Source organism: Ovis aries, chromosome 9, assembly GCF_016772045.2.
Source record: "Ovis aries strain OAR_USU_Benz2616 breed Rambouillet chromosome 9, ARS-UI_Ramb_v3.0, whole genome shotgun sequence".
NCBI classification, from domain to species: Eukaryota; Metazoa; Chordata; class Mammalia; order Artiodactyla; family Bovidae; genus Ovis; species Ovis aries.
In genome coordinates, this window is record NC_056062.1 from 36,461,526 (window position 1) to 36,480,120 (window position 18,595).

Here is an 18,595-nt window from a genome sequence, read left to right on the forward strand (position 1 = left end):
TCCCCACTCAGGGATCAAACTCACAACTCTTACGTTTCCTGCATTGGCAGGTGGATTCTTTAGCACTAATGCCACCTGGAAGCCCCAAATAATAGGATAGATTGTATATATTGAATGCTCACCTTTTGGTTAACGAATAAAGGTGAAATTCACTCAGTCATGTCCGACTCTGTGACCCCATGGACTATACAGTCCATGGAATTCTCTAGGCCAGAATACTGGAGTGGATAGCCTTTCTCTTCTCCAGGGGATCTTCTCAACCCAGGTCCCCTGCATTGTGGGTGGATTCTTTACCAGCTGAGCCACAAGAGAAGCCCAAGAATACTTCCCTAGTGGATCTTCCCGACCTAGGAATCGAACTGGGGTCTTCTGCATTGCAGGCAGATTCTTTACCAACTGAGCTATGAGGGAAAAATATACTTTATATTTCTTTTTTTTTCTTTTTTTTGGTTTTGCTGTTATCACTCGCTCTTGACCTGTCAGAGACAAAGCTAGGTTACTGTCCTGTGATTCAGCTCAAGTACATTTCTGAACTCAACAGAGTCACTTAGGAGTGTTTGCTGGGGCTGTCAGGTGAGGTGCACATTTGAATTAGTATATACATTTTTAACAGAGGTGGCTCATGTCGTGTACGCAAACCCATCACAGTTAAGGCTAATTTATTGACTGAATTATAAAAATAAGTCTCTTCTTCAAACCAGCAGTACAGAGTCTAATATGTACTTTTTTCCCTATGGAGTAAGGAAGAAGAGGGCTTCCTAGCTAGCGCTAGTGATAAAGAACCCGCCTGCCAATGCAGGAGATGTGGGTTCATTCCCTGGGTTGGGAAGATTCCCTGGAAAAGGAAAGGCAACCCACTCCAGTGTTCTGGCCTGGAGAATCCCTTGGGCAGGGGAGCCTGGCAGGCTACAGTCCACTGGGTCACAAGACTCAGACATGACTGAGCACATGTGGGTACTGTGTGCTAAGTCACTTCAGTCATGTCTGACTCTTTGTGACCCCATGGACTGTAGCCTGCCAGGGCTACATGGAATGGGTTGCCATGCCCTTCTCCAGGCGATCTTTGTGACCCAGGGATTGAACCTGAGCCTTATGTCTCCTGCATTGGCAAATGGGTTCTTTACTGCTAGTGCCACCTGGAAACATCATAACATATAAAGAAGCTAAGAATTACAGGCATATTCAGATACAAACAAACATGATTAGTTGTGGACTTATTTTATTGAATAAACAGATTCAGTGCCTCCCTAAGGATCTTGATATGGTCATCCAGCTCCAGTAGGAATTAACAGGCACACAGAAAAGTGTTATTTTTCTTAACAGCTGTACTAAAAATTTTCTTTACATATAATGTTTAAAAATTATCAACCTAAAACTGCAATTTTAAAAGTCTACTTATAGTTACTCTTTTTCTAAAAGTATCATCTACTCTATTTAAAAATTAAATTAAGGTTAATTTGCATTAATATGTTTTTATTAATACACTGTATTCTCTGAGTTCTCTGACATTAGAATGGCTGCAGTGTTTTTTTTTTTTTTTAATCAGACTAAAAAGTGACAGGAAACTGTTGAGTATGTAATGTGAATGCCTAGGGAGATTGTGAGAGTGTCAGCTATGTCCCGGTGAGCACTTCTGGAAGCCTCGGTCATTGCTCGAAGGCTGGAGTGCTCTGAGCGTGAACAAGACTTCCGGTGGCTGTTCCTCATGACACTTATTACCACATCTGGAGCTTTAGCTACTGTTGTTTCCTCTCGGGTTTGGTCTGAAATTCCCCTGATTTCTCTCGTTCTATAAATGAAGCCAGGGAAATGTCCATTCCAAGGTACTCAGCCATCGTGAGCATCATGTTTGGAGATACTATTCTAGAGAAAAGCAGAGGAAAAAAATTCAGAATGCTTTAGAAGGAGTCAAAGAGACATCTTCAGGGAATTCCCTGGCGGCACAATGGTTAGGGATCCGGGCTTCCACTGCAGGAGGCGTGGGTTCCATCCCTGGCGGGGGAACTAAGATTCCGCATAACACATATTGTGGCCAAACAAATGAATAAACAAAAGAGAAATATCTTTGTAAAGATTACGTGTGAATTCTTGTGCCTCACACTGCATGTCACTGCAGAGAGGGACAAACGCAGAAATGTTGCATCACGGGCACTGAATGCTGTCTACAGAGCTTTGAAAAGTCCCAGTGCTCAGGCCACAAAGTGTATTTTGGTTGTTCGGTTGTGTCCAACTCTTTGCAACCTCTTGGACTGGGGCCTGAGGGCTCCTCTATCCATAGGATTCTCCAGCAAGAATACTGGGAGTGGGTTGCATACCCTTCTTCAGGGGATCTTCCTGACCTAGGGATCAAACCCAGGTCTCTTGCATTGCAGGCAGATTCTTTACCATCTGAGCCACCATGGAAGCCCCATTAGCTGTTTAATCCTGCAAAAATGACTTCCTGTCTTTAAGCCTCAGTTACTCGAAGTGTGATAAACCACGTAAGGCTGTCATGCCGAGTCCGGCCCAAGTAGACACTCGATGAATCTTACACGCTGTTCTTTCTTCTCTTCAGAGAAGATAGTGGGCCTGGCCTAAATGCACTCACAAAGACTCTGGAACTTTAAGCATGAAGTTGCAGGTCCTCTTTCACCAGAGGAAGTGAGGAACTTGCCAAAAATCCTTAATATTTTTCTGGCAATGCACTCGAGTTTATTGGTCCTTTGTTTTCAAAATAGAATTTTATGTCAGCTGAAGTGATAGAATTCACCTCCTGTCATTGGGGTTCTATTTGTTTTTCTAATTTAAGTTAATAATTTTTATTCTCTAAGAGGGCTTCCCAGGTGGTGCTGGTGGTAAAGAATCCACCTGCCGACATAAGGGATATGCGTTTGGTCCCTGGGTCAGGAAGATTCCCTTGGAGAAGGGAATGGCAACTCACCCCAGAATTCTTACCTGGAAAATCCCATGGACAGAGGAGACTGGCAGGCTATATCTGTGTGGTTATAAACATTCAGACACTACTGGAGCAACTTAGCACTCTGTAAGAACCAACAGTTTCTGAATTTTCTCAACGTCTGGAATAACCAAGCACAGCTAGAATTAGTCCAATAAGTTGCCCTGGCATTATTTAGATATTATTCTTCCTTCAACCTTAAGAAAGATACAAGATTGTTTTCTGGTAAAAGAGGTGGCAATGATGAGAGCAATTTGTTCACAAACAACCAAAATGATAGAGAAGTCATTATTCACTTACTGTTTCAGGAACAATGCAATATGCAAGAATCTGGGCATTATCAAGTACAACTGCTCCTCTAAAATAGCATTTACAATACTCTGGGCAGCATACTCCTGTTTCAGCAATGGCAACAAAAGTGGATACCTGGAATAAAAAAATCACAAAAAGTTATATTGTTAAAGTGGTATTTTTTTGCTGTCATGGTGAGCACTAATTATTAAATTTTAGATATCAGGTCATCAACATATGTCTATAAGTATGCAAATCATGTGTAAATATTAGAAAAAGCCTTGTGTTTTCTCTCGTGATCATATTGGGACCAGTGCTCACACGTTTCCAGCTTCCCCAGTGGCTCAGTGGCAAAGAATCCGCTGGCAGTGCAGGAGCCCCAGGAGATGCGTGTTCAATCCCTGGGTTGCAAAGATCACCTGGATAAGGAAATGGCTACTCATTCCAGTATTCTTGCCTGGGAGATGTAATGGATGGAGCAGCCTGGTGGGCTACAGTCTGTGGGGTCACAAGAGTCAGACATGACTTAGTGAGTAAACAAAAGCTAGCGTATCTAATTTCCTGGAGTGAACTCCTGGCCTTTATTGATTTTCTCCTCTGTGATGGTCTAGATCTATGGAGGGAAGTGCTTTGAGATTTTTTTTCATATTTTTCTTTTCTCTCTTTCAGCCCAAACATCAGATAGCTGTATACTATTAAGAAGTGGAACTGCGAAATTATTTTACCCAAAGGAAAATGCTCCTGAGCATGTATAATGTGGCTTTATTTTAGGCACACTATTGTTACTACAGTAAGCAAACTCAGATGTTTGCAAAATTAACTGGAGTTGAAATGGGATGAGCATGTAATGAAGCTCCCATTAGACATTACTTTGACATTTTATACTTTTATATTATGCTTCTGTATTTCTTGAACCACACCCCTCTTCAAAATTCTATTTTTGTGTGTGTGCTCAATCCCTTAGTTGTGTCCAGCTCTTTGCAACTCCATTGGCTGTAGCCTGGCAGGCTCCTCTGTCCATGGGATTTTCCAGGCAAGAATACTGGAGTGGGTTGCCATTTATATGTAAATAATGTTTTTCATTAAATTTGGGAGGTTTTCCGCCATCATTTCTTTAAATGCTTTTTCTGATCTTTTCTGTTATTTCTTTGTTACTCTCCTGTGTATATGTTGATATGATTAAAGGTGTCCCAGCTTTCTCTGACGATCTGTTCCTCTTTTCCCATTTACATTCTCTCTTCCTTGCATATTCTCTGTTCATTCGTCTTGAGGTTCACTTTTTCTGTTTCTGCCAGCCCAAATCTACTGCTGAGCTGCCCTAGTGCAGCTTCCTTTTCATTTACTCTTCTTTTCTAATCCTGAATTTACATTTGCTTAAAAAAATCTGTATTTATTAATATTTGATGAAACATCTCCATTCTAAAAATATGGATTTCTTTAGCTCTTTGAATGGATTTAAAATAGCTGCTTTGAAGTTTGTCTGCTAAGACCAACATCTGGGTCCTTTTCAAAGCAATTTCCATTGCCTATGGGTTTTTCTCATGTATGGGTCACACTTTTCTGTGTATTTGCCTATCATACTTTTTTATTAAAAACTGAACATTTTAGATGACATATGGTAGCAACTCTGGATAACTGTCCTTTGCGATTGTTTGCTTGTTTATTTCCTCAGTCACTTGGCTGAAACTAGTTCCATGAGGTCTATCTCTCCTCCAAGGTGTGGCTTCTGATGTCATTCCTTGAAGGACTCCATCCAGGGAAACTGTGGTTTTAAGCAGGCAATCTTTGACTGCCTCTTTCTCTTAAGCCTCTAGCTGGTCTACCTCTTATGCTGTAGTTTGCTAGCTGGTAGTGCTATTTTTCTTTTTCTTTTTTGAAGTGTTCTGATTTATGGTTTTATCCAATGGCAGAGGGGGAAAGATGCCAGTCTTTGCTGCTGACTGTGACCTTGTCTGTCAGAACCCCTGTTATGAAGCAGGAGTTGGGTGATGAGAAAATGACTCTTCACTGGGTTTCTCACCTTAGATATCAAACCGAGTCTGGGGGAATTGTAGGAAGTGATGCTGCCACCCAGCTGCTGTTACCAGCCTGTATGGGTCTTGAGCACCCAGAACCTGGGGGTTGGGGTCTGCTAATTTTTACTGTCGCGTAGGTCTACCACACACACATAGGTCTTTTGCCACATGACTGCTGCTCCAACAACAAAGAGCTGTGGGAAGAGGAGCTGCTTTCTTCAGCAATAGCCTCTCCCCAGGCCTTTCCTACCTCGGAGGTGGAGGAGCAAACACTGTCTGACTGAGTCTATCCGTTCACTGGAGGCCTTCCACAGAAATCGGGATCTTTCAGTATTCAAGTGCTGCCCAACTATCCAACGGAGTTCTCCCTCTCCGGGGACTGGGGTGTGTGCGTGCATGCTGCATGCTCAGTCGCTTTTTGTGACCCTACAGACTACAGCCCACCAGGTTCCTTTGTCCATGGGATTCTCCAGGCAAGAACACTGGAGTGGGTTACACTTCCTCCTCCAGAGGATCTTCCCTACCCAGGGATCAAACTCGAGTTTCTTGTGGCTCTTGCGTTGGCAGGCCGTTTCTTTACCACCAAGCCACCAGTAAGCCCCTCCAGAGACATGGGAATTACCACTGGTTTGCCAAGCCCCTAAAACAGCTGTTCTGCAAGGCAGAGCTGTTGTATGGAGGATGAGTGTAGTTCCTGGTTCCAGTGCCAAGGCCTCTCAGAATTCTTACCAAATTTCTGTAGGTTTTGTTGAATAAATACTTCTCAATGGATTGCATGCTCTTTGGTCAATCTCCAAATATTTTAAATGATTGTCTTTGCTAATTTTGACTTGTATGGTAGATGTTTCCTTGTGAGAGCTTTTTCCCTGCTGTACTGTCAACTCCATCACCTGTTTTGACACTTTTAATTTAATTTTATGATTTCCTTAGACTCTAAATAGCCACATTGCTTTTTAGACAGCTTTTTGTTGGCTGTCTCTCTTTCCTACAGATAAAGCTGATTCATAGCATTTGGTTCCTGTCAATCTCCTTTTTAACAATTGTAATAACTACACTGGCCCTAGACCATGTCTATATTTTTCAATATACTCCACTAATTGGCTCCTTTGTATAAAAGTCTTCGTGTTTGTTCCTTCCTTGGTCTATTCTACCAAATATAAACTTATATCATCCTCCAATACTTCCCCACATATATTAGTCAATCTTTCAAAATATTTTATCTTTTGGATGATTTTTACTACAGTGTTCTTTTTAGAAAAAAATTATCTTCAACAACAATGCTAAAGATTTTAATAACTTCTCACTACCAACTTTTCTGTTATATTGTAATATTCTGATTAGCAATTTAAGTTTATGTTTTCACAATACCGTATGCTCATAACCATATTATTATCCTTAAATGGAGTAGACTCATTAATTTAATGCAGGTTGAATGTTTTCTTTGACTAACTCAGGCATTCAACCAGTCTTGTTTTACTTTTCATATTTCAAAATTTCAAAATGAAAGATGATAATTACCTATATTGGAAGATTATCATAAGAGCAAAGATTATTGTAAGATTTCACTTACTTGGTTGAACAGCCCTCAAACATTCCAGTTTTGATAAAATATGGGCAAACAATGGTGGTTTTAATTTTACTTTTTTGTAGTAGCTTTAATTCAAAGTAGAGCGACTCTGCAAAGCCACAAGCTGCAAACTTGCTGGCACAGTAATCTGAAACAGAGTGAGGAGCTGTTAGCAACAGACTTTGACAAGTTAATTCATGGAGTTATTTTGAAAATGGAAACTCCCTTCCCTTTCGGCTTATTCTGGGTGCAAAGTGAAAGTGTTAGTCACTTAGTCATGTCCTAAGTGCACGATTCTCCATGCAAGAATACTGGAGTGGGTTGCTATGCCCTCCTCCAGGGGATGTTTCTGACCCAGGTATCAAACCTGAGTCTCCTGCATTGGCAGGTGGATTCTTTACCATCTAAGTTACCAGGGAAAGCATCCTTTAAAGTCATTTTCTGTGGCCACTCTACTCCTATAGCTCTATATAGCATCAGTTCAGTTGAATTCAGTCGCTCAGTCGTGTCCGACTTTTTTCGACCCCATGAATCGCAGCACGCCAGGCCTCCCTGTCCATCACCATCTCCCGGAGTTCACTCAGACTCGCGTTTGTCGAGTCAGTGATGCCATCCAGCCATCTCATCCTCTGTCGTCCCCTTCTCCTCCTGCCCCCAATCTCTCCCAGCATCAGAGTCTTTTCCAATGAGTCAACTCGTCACATGAGGTGGCCAAAGGATTGGAGTTTCAGCTTTAGCATCATCCCTTCCAAAGAAATCCCAGGGTTGATCTCCTTCAGAATGGACTGGTTGGATCTCCTTGCAGTCCAAGGGACTCTCAAGACACCACAATTCACTCAAGACACTCTCTCCAACACCACAATTCAAAAGCATCAATTCTTCGGCGCTCAGCTTTCTTCACAGTCCAACTCTCACATCCATACATGACCACTGGAAAAACCATAGCCTTGACTAGATGGACCTTTGTTGGCAAAGCAATGTCTCTGCTTTTGAATATACTATCTAGGTTGGTCATAACTTTCCTTCCAAGGAGTAAACTTCTTTTAATTTCATGGCTGCAATCACCATCTGCAGTGAATTTGGAGCCTAAAAAAATAAAGTCTGACACTGTTTCCACTGTTTCCCCATCTATTTCCCATGAAGTGATGGGACCAGATGCCATGATCTTCATTTTCTGAATGCTGAGCTTTAAGCCAACTTTTTCATTCTCCTCTTTCAATTTCATCAAGAGGCTTTTAGTTCCTCTTCACTTTCTGCCATAAGGGTCATGTCATCTGCATATCTGAGGTGATTGATATTTCTCCCAGCAATCTTGATTCCAGCTTGTGTTTCTTCCAGTCCAGCATTTCTCATGATGTACTCTGCATAGAAGTTAAATAAGCAGGGTGACAATATACAGCCTTGACATACTCCTTTTCCTATTTGGAACCAGTCTGTTGTTCCATGTCCAGTTCTAACTGTTGCTTCCTGACCTGCATACAGGTTTCTCAAGAGGCAGGTTAGGTGGTCTGGTATTCCCATCTCTTTCAGAATTTACCACAGTTTATTGTGATCCACACAGTCAAAGGCTTTGGCATAGTCAATAAAGCAGAAATAGATGCTTTTCTGGAACTCTCTTGCTTTTTCAATGATCCAGCGGATGTTGGCAATTTGATCTCTGGTTCCTCTGCCTTTTCTAAAACCAGCTTGAACATCTGGAAGTTCACTGTTCACGTATTGGTGAAGCCTGGCTTGGAGAATTTTGAGCATTACTTTACTAGTGTGTGAGATGAGTGCAATTGTGTGGTAGTTTGAGCATTCTTTGGCATTGCCTTTCTTTGGGATTGGAATGAAAACTGACCTTTGCCAGTCCTGTGGCCACTGCTGAGTTTTCCAAATTTGCTGGCATATTGAGTGCAGCACTTTCACAGCATCATCTTTCAGGATTTGAAATAGCTCAACTGGAATTCCATCACCTCCACTAGCTTTGTTTGTAGTGATGCTTTCTAAGGCTCACTTGACTTCACATTCCAGGATGTCTGGCTCTACGTGAGTGATTACACCATCATGATTATCTTGGTTGTGAAGATCTTTTTTTGCACAGTCCTTCTGTGTGTTCTTGCAACCTCTTCTTAATATCTTCTGCTTCTGTTAGGTCCATACCATTTCTGTTCTTTATCGAGCCCATCTTTTCATGAAATATTCCCTTGGTATCTCTAATGTTCTTGCAGAGATCTCTAGTCTTTCCCATTCTGTTGTTTTCCTCTATTTCTTTGGATTGATGGCTGAGGAAGGCTTTCTTATCTCTTCTTGCTATTCTTTGGAACTCTGCATTCAGATGCTTATATCTTTCCTTTTCTCCTTTCCTTTTTGCCTCTCTTCTTTTCACAGCTATTTGTAAGGCCTCCTCAGACAGCCAATTTGCTTTTTTGCATTTCTTTTCCATGGGGATGGTCTTGATCCCTGTCTCCTGTACAATGTCACGAACCTCATTCCATAGTTCATCAGGCACTTTATCTATCAGATCTAGGCCCTTAAATCTATTTCTCACTTCCACTGTATAATCATAAGGGATTTGATTGAGGTCATACCTGAATGGTCTAGTGGTTTTCCCTACTTTCTTTAATTTAAGTCTGAATTTGGCAATAAGGAGTTCATGATCTGAGCCACAGTCAGCTCCTGGTCTTGTTTTTGTGACTGTGTAGAGCTTCTCCTGGAGAAGGCAATGGCACCCCACTCTAGTACTCTTGCCTGGAAAATCCCATGGGCGGAGGAGCCTGGAAGGCTGCAGTCCATGGGGTTGCTGAGGTTCGGACATGACTGAGCGACTTGACTTTCACTTTTCACTTTCATGCATTGGAGAAGGAAATGGCAACCTACTCCAGTGTTCTTGCCTGGAGAATCCTAGGGATGGTGGAGCCTCGTGTGCTGCCTTCTATGGGGTCGCACAGAGTCGGACACGACTGAAGTGACTTAGCAGTAGCAGCAGAGCTTCTCCAGCATACAAACAACAAAATGAAAATGATTTCAGTTTCTCTTAACCCAAGAAGAGTACAAAGCCAATTGGTTCATTTTTTCTCTGTGTGTTATTTTTTATTAAGAAGAGAGTGATTTTATTATTTTAAAATATATGTATGTGGCTGCCTCCGGTTGCAGTTACATCATGCAGGGTCTTTCCTTGTGGACTCTCTAATTGTGGTGCATGGGCTTAGTTGCTGCATGGCATGTGGGATCTTAGTTCCCTGACCAGGGATCCAACCCACATCCCCTGAATTGCAAGGCAGATTCTTAACCACTGCACCACCAGGGAAGTCCCGCCACTGTTATTTCATATAGAGGAGGGGAGCGGCAACATGAATGGACCTAGAGATGGGCATACTAAGTGAAGTAAGCCAGATGGAGAAAGACTAATAGCATATGATATCTCTTACATGTGGAATTCAAATTTGGGAAATGGGAAGGAATCCTGGCATTACAAACAGAGCCAAATGTACTAGAGACTTCCCCTTGGTGCAGAAGAGTTCTCCATGCCTGGAAGAGTCCTGACTTCTGGGTGCTGTGAGTTGGAGATACAAAGTCACCGGTGGAGCACTCACCTGACAGCCCATTGATCCCAGAGATTCCTGCTAAACTTGAAATGCAAACTAAGTGACCATGGTTAGCTTCAAGCATGGCAGGAAGGAAGGCCTTACAAGTCTGGAAAATATAAACACACTGTGTCAATATTCATTACTCATTTATTATTCTTTCTGCTCAAGTATGTGATCACCTTACAAGCTCACTTAATAAATTTTTGTTTAACACCTGGTGTTTGCATGTCTGACTCTTTGCGGCCTCATGGACTGCAGCCTGCCAGGCTCCTCTGTCCATGGGATTTCCCAGGCAGAAATAGTGGAATGGGTTACCATTGCCTTTCTCCAGGGGATCTTCCTGACCGAGGGATCCAACTGGCATCTCTTATGTTGCTATCATTTTTCTGTTTCCAGTTGAAAATAATGTTTTCCTCACAGGGAAAAGGTGACTGGATATTTCAAGGGTCTGTTTGTATTTCTAGCCCTATGTGTCAGTGGAGGGCTTTTTAAAGACATTCTAGAAGATATATTTATATTATAAAGACATTATTTGTTCTGGATGTACAGATTCCCACCATTAAAGGGAAGAGAAAGGAATGCAAGTAAATGTTGAGGAAGTATTTAGTCATCAAAAACATCAATGAAACTTTGGGAATATCATTTTAATCAGAGACATAGATACAAATAAAGGTTTACATATATGTACAATCAAGGTAACTCTGAAATAATGACATGTGTTTGATAAATAGATATATCTATTTTCCCTGATTTGATCACATGTGGGGTGTAATACAAACAAGTGTCAGATTTGCTTGTCTTTATTTTGTTGTATTTGTTGTAAGATTCCATTTTTCTTATGCAAAAGTTTGATGACTGTACTTCCTAAATGTTTTCCCCCTGGTTATAGATTAGATCAGTTATCACTATTTCCACAAAATAGCTCAGGTTATGAAGACGGCAAATATGTGTTCAGTTGAATTGCAACAAATGATAACTTTATTGTTACAAAAAAAAAGAACTAGTATTTTTGAACTTTGGACAGGTTTGCCAATTACTTGGACTTTGTTTTTCCACCTGCATTGCCTTTTGCAATTTTTAAAAATTACCTTTGGGACAACCTTTTAATATCAACAGGAACTGTGTTACTCTGTAGTGTCACCTTAAAAGACTTCAAGACTTTAGAAGAATATTCAGTTGGGTCAATTTACAAGAAATATTTGGCTCCCCATAACATTTTAAAAGAAGTTCAAAGGCATACAGCAAAAGCATGGAGGCACCTAGCAGACTGCGGTGTGGACCAGGAATGTTGTCTGCCACTGCTGGACATCAAGGAGATCAAGCCGGTCAATCCAAAAGGAAATCGAACCTAAATATTCACTGGAAGGATTGATGTTGCAGCTGAAGCTCTAATACTTTGACCACCTGTTGCAAAGAATGGACTCACTGGAAAAGACCTTGTTGCTGGGAAAGATTGAAGGCAGGAGGAGGCACAGGAGGCGACAGAGGATGAGATGGTTGGATGGCATCACCAACTCAGTGGACATGAGTTTGAGCAAGCTGCGGGAGATGGTGAGGTACAGGGAAGCCTGGCATACTGCAGTCCATGGGGTCGCAGAGAGTCGGACATGACTCAGCAATTGAACAATAATACCAGTAAACAAAGGATGTTTTGGCTATCAAGCCCATAGCCACCTCTGCCTCCAACTCTGGATAGGCCAAGAGTTCTGCTTAGTCTATTAATGGGAACTCACAAATGGTCTATCAACAGATAAATGGTTGACTAGTTGTTTATAGAATTCGGGCTTCCTTTATGGTTCAGCTGGTAAAGAATCTGCCTGCAATGCGGGAGATCTGGGTTTGATCCCTGGGTTGGGAAGATCCCCTGGAGAAGGGAAAGGCTACTCACTCCAGTATTCTGGCCTGGAGAATTCTCCAGGCCAATTCACATGGACTACAGTCCACGGGGTTGCAAAGAGTTCGACACGACTGAGTGACTTTCATTTATAGAGCTACATGAAATTCTCATATTCACCAACAAAACAAAGTGAAAAAAAGAGAAGACTTACCCAGAAGTGAGACATGGCGTTGATATGAAATGATCTTTCCACCATGTGGTCTGGAGTTTTGAGGAACTCTCTTCCCGTCACGACCCCTGCATTGTTAATGAGGATGGTCACATTGCCCACTTCCTTCTTAACCTGTGCAGAAGCGAGGCAGATAATTCATTTACGTTAGGTTACTTATTTTTCCATGCCATTATTATTATTACTTTTACTTTATTCAGGTAGTTTCTTTAAACACAGCTATTTTATCTCTCTCATAGAAATTCAGCAAGTTTAAAGTAGCTTTATGATTGATTTGCCAGTTTTGCCTATCTTTGTGTGTGTGCAGAGATGACTGCGTGTTGCAGTGTATTTTCTCTGCCTCCTATTTTTGTCATGTTACTGTCCCTTTTTGCCAGAGGTGAATGCCAGGGGTACTGCAGAGTGCTGTCTCTGTTTCCCTGTGTGGCTCTCAATGTCTCCCTTTGGATGGTGGTTGTGTCTTTCTTCAACTTGGTGTGTGTGGCAGTTACTTCTGTAGGTGCCCTCTTCCTGACTCCTCTGTGACCAGGTGCAGGAGCTCATCCCATCCCTGTAGGGCATGGCCAGTGCTGAGCACAAAGACATCCCAAACACAGGTATGTTGACTCTCACCTGTGGGATCACAGGTGTCTGTGGGCCTGTGACCTCTGTCAAAAAAGACCTCCCCAGGTCTAATTATTGTCTATGCCCAATTATTTCCCTGAGTTTCCAGCTGTGCTACCACTGCTGTGTTCTGAGGGTCTTCCTTCACCCTTCCTTCTGAATTGCTTACCTCATCTCTTACGGAACCTACTACCACCAGCCCTACTTGGAGGAAGCTGGGCTGCAGGAAACACTGCAGTGACCTTGATAAAGCCGGCCTGGGGCAAAACATGACGTAAAGCATGATGCATGCTCAAACAACGATTTGAAGATGTTTTGCCCTGAACTGTGTCTTTGGTGCTGTCACAACAATCTGTTCTTTTTTCCGAACAGGAAGTTTGGAAAAAACTTGACTTGGTTGTCCTGGTCCCACCTATTGCTCTGTGTTGAGGCTTCCAGATCATATGGTGGGAAGATATTAGGGAAAAACTGCTCCTGATGTCATCGAGTTGAACAGGCTCTGAAAGGAAGGATTATTGTTGCTGCATCGATGTTGGGCAGAGTGATTAAGCCCCTCTGCTTTGGAGAGGGGCAGTACAGGGACAAACACCCAAGAGATGTGAGCTTTTGGCTTGATGAGGGAGCCAGTGTGAACAAGTGCTTGATCTTAGACCAGCTTGGGGAGGAACTTGGGCCTCTGGAGGATGGGAAATCTTTGGTGTAGGCATTCTTAAATATCTAAGAAAAACCTAATGGTCACCATCATCCTGTCCAAGAAGATCCCTCAGTCTTAGGGACCCAGAGCTATGAAGAACTTTATCTAGGTAATAGGATTTAATTTTCACTGCGAGTTTAGGAAAGCGTTCTGATCTCAGTTTACAGATGAAGAAACAGAGGTTCTCAGAAGTTAAGATTTTGCCAAAGGATAGCTTTTGGCTTTTGGGAAGAATCACAGTGATTCTCACTCAGTTTTCGACACACATACAAGAAAGTAAAAGCTCTTTTTACCTAGATTTACTTCTCTGTGGTCAAAATGATTACTTCTGTAACTAACAAATCTCGCATATGTGAACATGCACACAGACACACTAACAAATATAAATAAGTGATTGGACCTGGACATTTAGGAATAAAGCATGACACTGGTTATTCCAACAAAAAATTCATTTGTGTACTGGGTTTCTGTGGTGGAGATGAGAAAGTTACCTTAGTCAAACTTTGGAAAATTACTGAGCCCTTTTAAAAATATTATCATTGTTTTTTTGGCTATGCCCCATGGCATATGGGATCTTGGCTCCCTGACCAGGGATCAAACCCAAGGCCCCTACAGTGAAAGCCTGGAGTCTTAACCTCTGACCTCTAGGAAAGTCCCTTTACTGAGACCTTTAGAATGCTGTTATTGAAGTTTCCTATAAATTTCAGGGGTCTGGATAATGTCCATGGCTTGTTGACATTCTGGTAGATAAAGTCTAATGGTAGTATTAATATTTGGGTTTCTTGGGAGTCACTAAGTAATGGAAATTATACAGAACAGTCAATATTAATAAAATGGTTGACTTAGAAGAATTCTATTTACAGGACTGTAAGCAAAGAAAAGTCCAAGATACATTCAAATGATGAAAAGACAATTTTTGATTAAAGTTTTTGGCCTCATTTTCTACTATACAGCAAGGAAATTTTAAACAAGAGGGAAAGATTCATTGGGGGTGATGGAAATTACAGTGCTTTTGATAGAAGAAAAAGGACTGTGAGGGTGTCTTTATTGCTGACACATTGGTGGGTCACTGCTGGGGATGTGGCAGGGGTCTTGATTCCAGGCAGATGGAACCCTGGTTCTACTCTGTCATCAATTTGCTCTATGCCTTGGCTTCCTGTCATCACTAGAGCAGACAATGTTATTGTGCCCACTTTACTATAAATATTATATATGAATCCAGAGCCTGTGATACAGAGTGAAGTAAGTCAGAAAGACAAATGCTGTATATTAATGCATATATATGGAATTTAAAAAGATGGTACTGGCAATCCTATACACAGGGCAGCAAAGGAGACACAGATGTGAAAAACACATTTGGACTCAGTAGGAGAAGATGAGGGTGGGATGATTTGAGATAATAGCACTGAAACATATACATTACCATATAGAAAATAGATGACCAGTGTGAGTTTGATGGATGAATCAGGGCACCCAAAGCTGGTGCTCTGGGACAACACAAGAGGGATGGGGTTGGGAGGGAGTGGGGAAGGAGGTTTGGGATGGAGGGGACACATGTATACCTGTGGCTGATTCATGCTGATGTATGGCAAAAATCGTCACAATATTGTAAAGTAATTATCCTCCAATCAAAATAAATTAGTTGAAAAACAAAAGATTATGTATGATGACGCTGCAAATTTCAGAGTCCTGATCTGTGACTTAGTGGTGGTCCTGGGACCGCCACTCCCCCGCAGGCTCCTTCCCTGAGCTAGCCCCAAAGACCTCCATTTGTGAACCTTTCTTGCCACATTGCTTTGGCAAAATAAGACCTAATTTTGAGTCCACTTGTTCTAGAATACCCCTGGGATCTATATATTATCCCTAGGTTATATCCTCATTAGTTGGTGATGGATTATAAAGAACAAATCCTATGAGATCCCAACAAAGAAGGAGGCAATAGTAATTGAAGTCGAAGAACTTCTCTGGTGGTCCAGTGGTGAAGAATCCATGCCTGCCAATGCAGGGGACACAGGTTTGATCCCTGGTCTGGGAAGATCCCACATGCCTGGCAGGAAGCCTGTGCATCACAGCTACTGAGCCTGTGCCCTACAGCCTGTGTTCTGCTTTAAGAGAAGCCACCGCCCACACATTGCAACAAAAGAGCAGTCCTCAGTTGCCACTACTGGAGAAAACCCACACACAGCAACAAAGACCCAGTGCACCCCAAAATAAATCAACGAACAATTGAAAAAGGACTTTGAAGCAGAAAACGAAGAGGAGGGTTCAGAAGATAAGTGTCTACATAGATTGCCAGAGGGATGGACAGCCCCTCAGATATTCTGTCATCACACTGTGTTGCATGGACACTTTCAGGTCACATAGCAGAGAAGAGAACGACTTTGACCGCCCCACTCCTGTCCTGGGCATGTTTGGTTCTGCCCATGACTGGTTTCAGCATCTTGGGCAACTTGCACACTCTTCCTACTCCTCAGTTTCCTCTTTGTAAATGGCAAGGATGCTAACAGTATACTCTCAAGAGGGCTGTGTGTGTTGGTTAGAGGAGTTATTATGTGCATAAGATGCTCAGAACAGTAGCTACTTGTAATATAGTTTTTTGTCTTGCTCTATCTTCACTTGGTTTTGAGGCTCTGGCTGGAGGCCAGGGCATTCCCCATCTTGATCAGCCCATTAAGCTTACAAGTCCAGCACCTTCCCCACCAGGCTCTCACTGTAGGCTACCATATGTGCGTGCTAAGTTGCTTCAGTCATGTGCACCTCTTTGCAACCCCATGGACTATAGCCTGCCAGGCTCCTCTGTCCATGGGATTCTTCAAGCAAGAATGATTACTGGAGTGGGATGCCATACCCTCCTATGGGGGATCTTCCCAACCCAGGGATCGAACCTGTGTTTCTTATATCTCCTGCATTGGCAGGCAGGTTCTTTATCATTATCACCACCTAGGAAGCCCATAGGCTACCGTATATACACTGTCCTAATGGCCCCAGCGTCAGGTATCAGAGGGCGAGGGGCAGCCCCTATGCCCCAGATCCTGCTCACGTGGTTCCTCTTCATCCGTCCTAAGCTGGCTGATCCTGCCTTACCTGTTCCAACTTGTGGAAACCGCAGTGCAGGCTCTGGGTCATGCCCTTTCTCTCACCTGCCTCCTGACCCACCCAGTGTGTCCCCTGGAGGCCCTGTGTGGTATGCCGTGTCCTCCCCAGGGAACTGTGAGTCTCACGGAATTGTGACACGCTTTCTGCTCTCTCTCTCAGTCTGTGTTTATCTTCAGTGCACCTCACCCACGGCAGACGGCTAAAACACCACATGAGGGCTGGACTGTCGTTAGAGGGTATGGTAGTTACACAGTAAATACCTATTATAATTAAAGCATTTATCAGTACTTAGTGACTGGCATGCTTCAGTGCATGGGGTAGCAAAGAGTTGGACATGACTCAGCGACTGAATGATGACAAGTGTGAAGTTAGAACGAACGTCCATAAGTTAAATCTAAGAGGAAATGTAATCTAGAAACATGCTTCTTCCCCATCCTCCCTACTTTCTACCCTCAGTTCTAGGTGACAGTGGTGTATGCTGGAATCATACAATACAGAGACCTGTCCTCTTGAAGATCATCTTGTCCAATCTTTTCATTTTACTGATGAACAAGGAACAAGGACCTAGAGAGGACAGGTAGCTAGACAGGGCTAGTTCTAGTTTCTACAGACTTCTGGTGGCAATGAGTCACCAGAAAAGCAGCTGGCAACAGGTCAAAAGGTTCATCAAATTTACAGCCGCATTGTTTTCTTGTTTCCTTTTCTGAAGGTCACAAATTCAGGTTCTTTTTTTTTTTTTTTTTTTTGCTTCAGTCCCCAACTAGGGATTGAACCCACGACCCCTGCACTAAAAGTGGAGTCCTAACCCCTGGACTGCCAGGGAAGTCCCTACAAAGTCAGATTTCTGACATGCAGACTCAAGCGAAAGGCATAGGAAAAGAAGTGTACAACAAAATTTCTCCTCTTTCTGCAAAAGCACATATTAGATGCAGTCCTTTTCCTGGGCATAGAGGTAAGAACACCAGTCAGCTTACCTGATCAGCAACTCTGTAGACATCTTGTCTATTACTACAGTCGCACATGTAGGGAAATACTTTCGCATCCCTCTTTTCTTTGATCATTCTACATGTTTCCATGTTGCCTTCTTCGTTAATGTCCCATAGAACTAAAATGGCTCCAAGCCTGGCAAATTTGATAGCCAATAACCTCCCAAGTCCACTTGCAGCTCCTGTTATAAGGACAATCTCTCCTGTAACATCCTTTTTCTTCTTGGGAATTATCTTGTAAAATAAAGATTCTAAAAAATAATATAGAAATTTCCCCAAAAATATGGAGGTGTCGAGAACCACATTCATATTGATTCACTGAAGAAAGTAACGTCCTAATTAGGAAAAAAGTAACTGATAAATTCATGACATTATCACAGTTGCAACACACATAAAACACTTAGTCCAGGGGAATTTACCTTTGAGACATCAGCTCTTCAAAATACATATTTGGGCAACAACTGCTACCATCGTTGAATGTTTAAATTATATAAGTAATGAGAATGAAAACATTTTATGTTGACAAGAATCTTTCCAACTTGCAGGGCACTTCCTTACAGGTAATCTAATTTGATCTACAGGTAGATCTCAAGTTACTAGAAAAGCTTCATAGCGAAAGACATACATTGCATGACTCCTAAACCAAGACTCTGGACTCTCACATGGTCATTTTCCTATTCAGTTCAGTTCAGTCGCTCAGTCGTGTCCGACTCTTTGCAACCCCATGAATCGCAGCACGCCAGGCCTCCCTGTCCATCACCATCTCCCGGAGT

The 18,595-nt window shown here is 42.3% G+C and overlaps 1 protein-coding gene across 1 annotated transcript; it reads right to left on the reverse strand.

The window, feature by feature from the left end:
- Positions 1 to 1,546: 1,546 nt before the first annotated feature.
- Positions 1,547 to 18,131, reverse strand: LOC101116323 (short-chain dehydrogenase/reductase family 16C member 6). Its single transcript, XM_004011689.5, has 6 exons — positions 17,811 to 18,131; positions 12,426 to 12,557; positions 10,384 to 10,483; positions 6,812 to 6,956; positions 3,236 to 3,361; positions 1,547 to 1,863 (listed from the first exon to the last, which is right to left on the reverse strand). The coding sequence occupies exons 1-6, from the start codon at positions 18,129 to 18,131 to the stop codon at positions 1,737 to 1,739; spliced, it is 951 nt and encodes a 316-aa protein (XP_004011738.1). The 3' UTR covers positions 1,547 to 1,736.
- Positions 18,132 to 18,595: the final 464 nt, after the last annotated feature.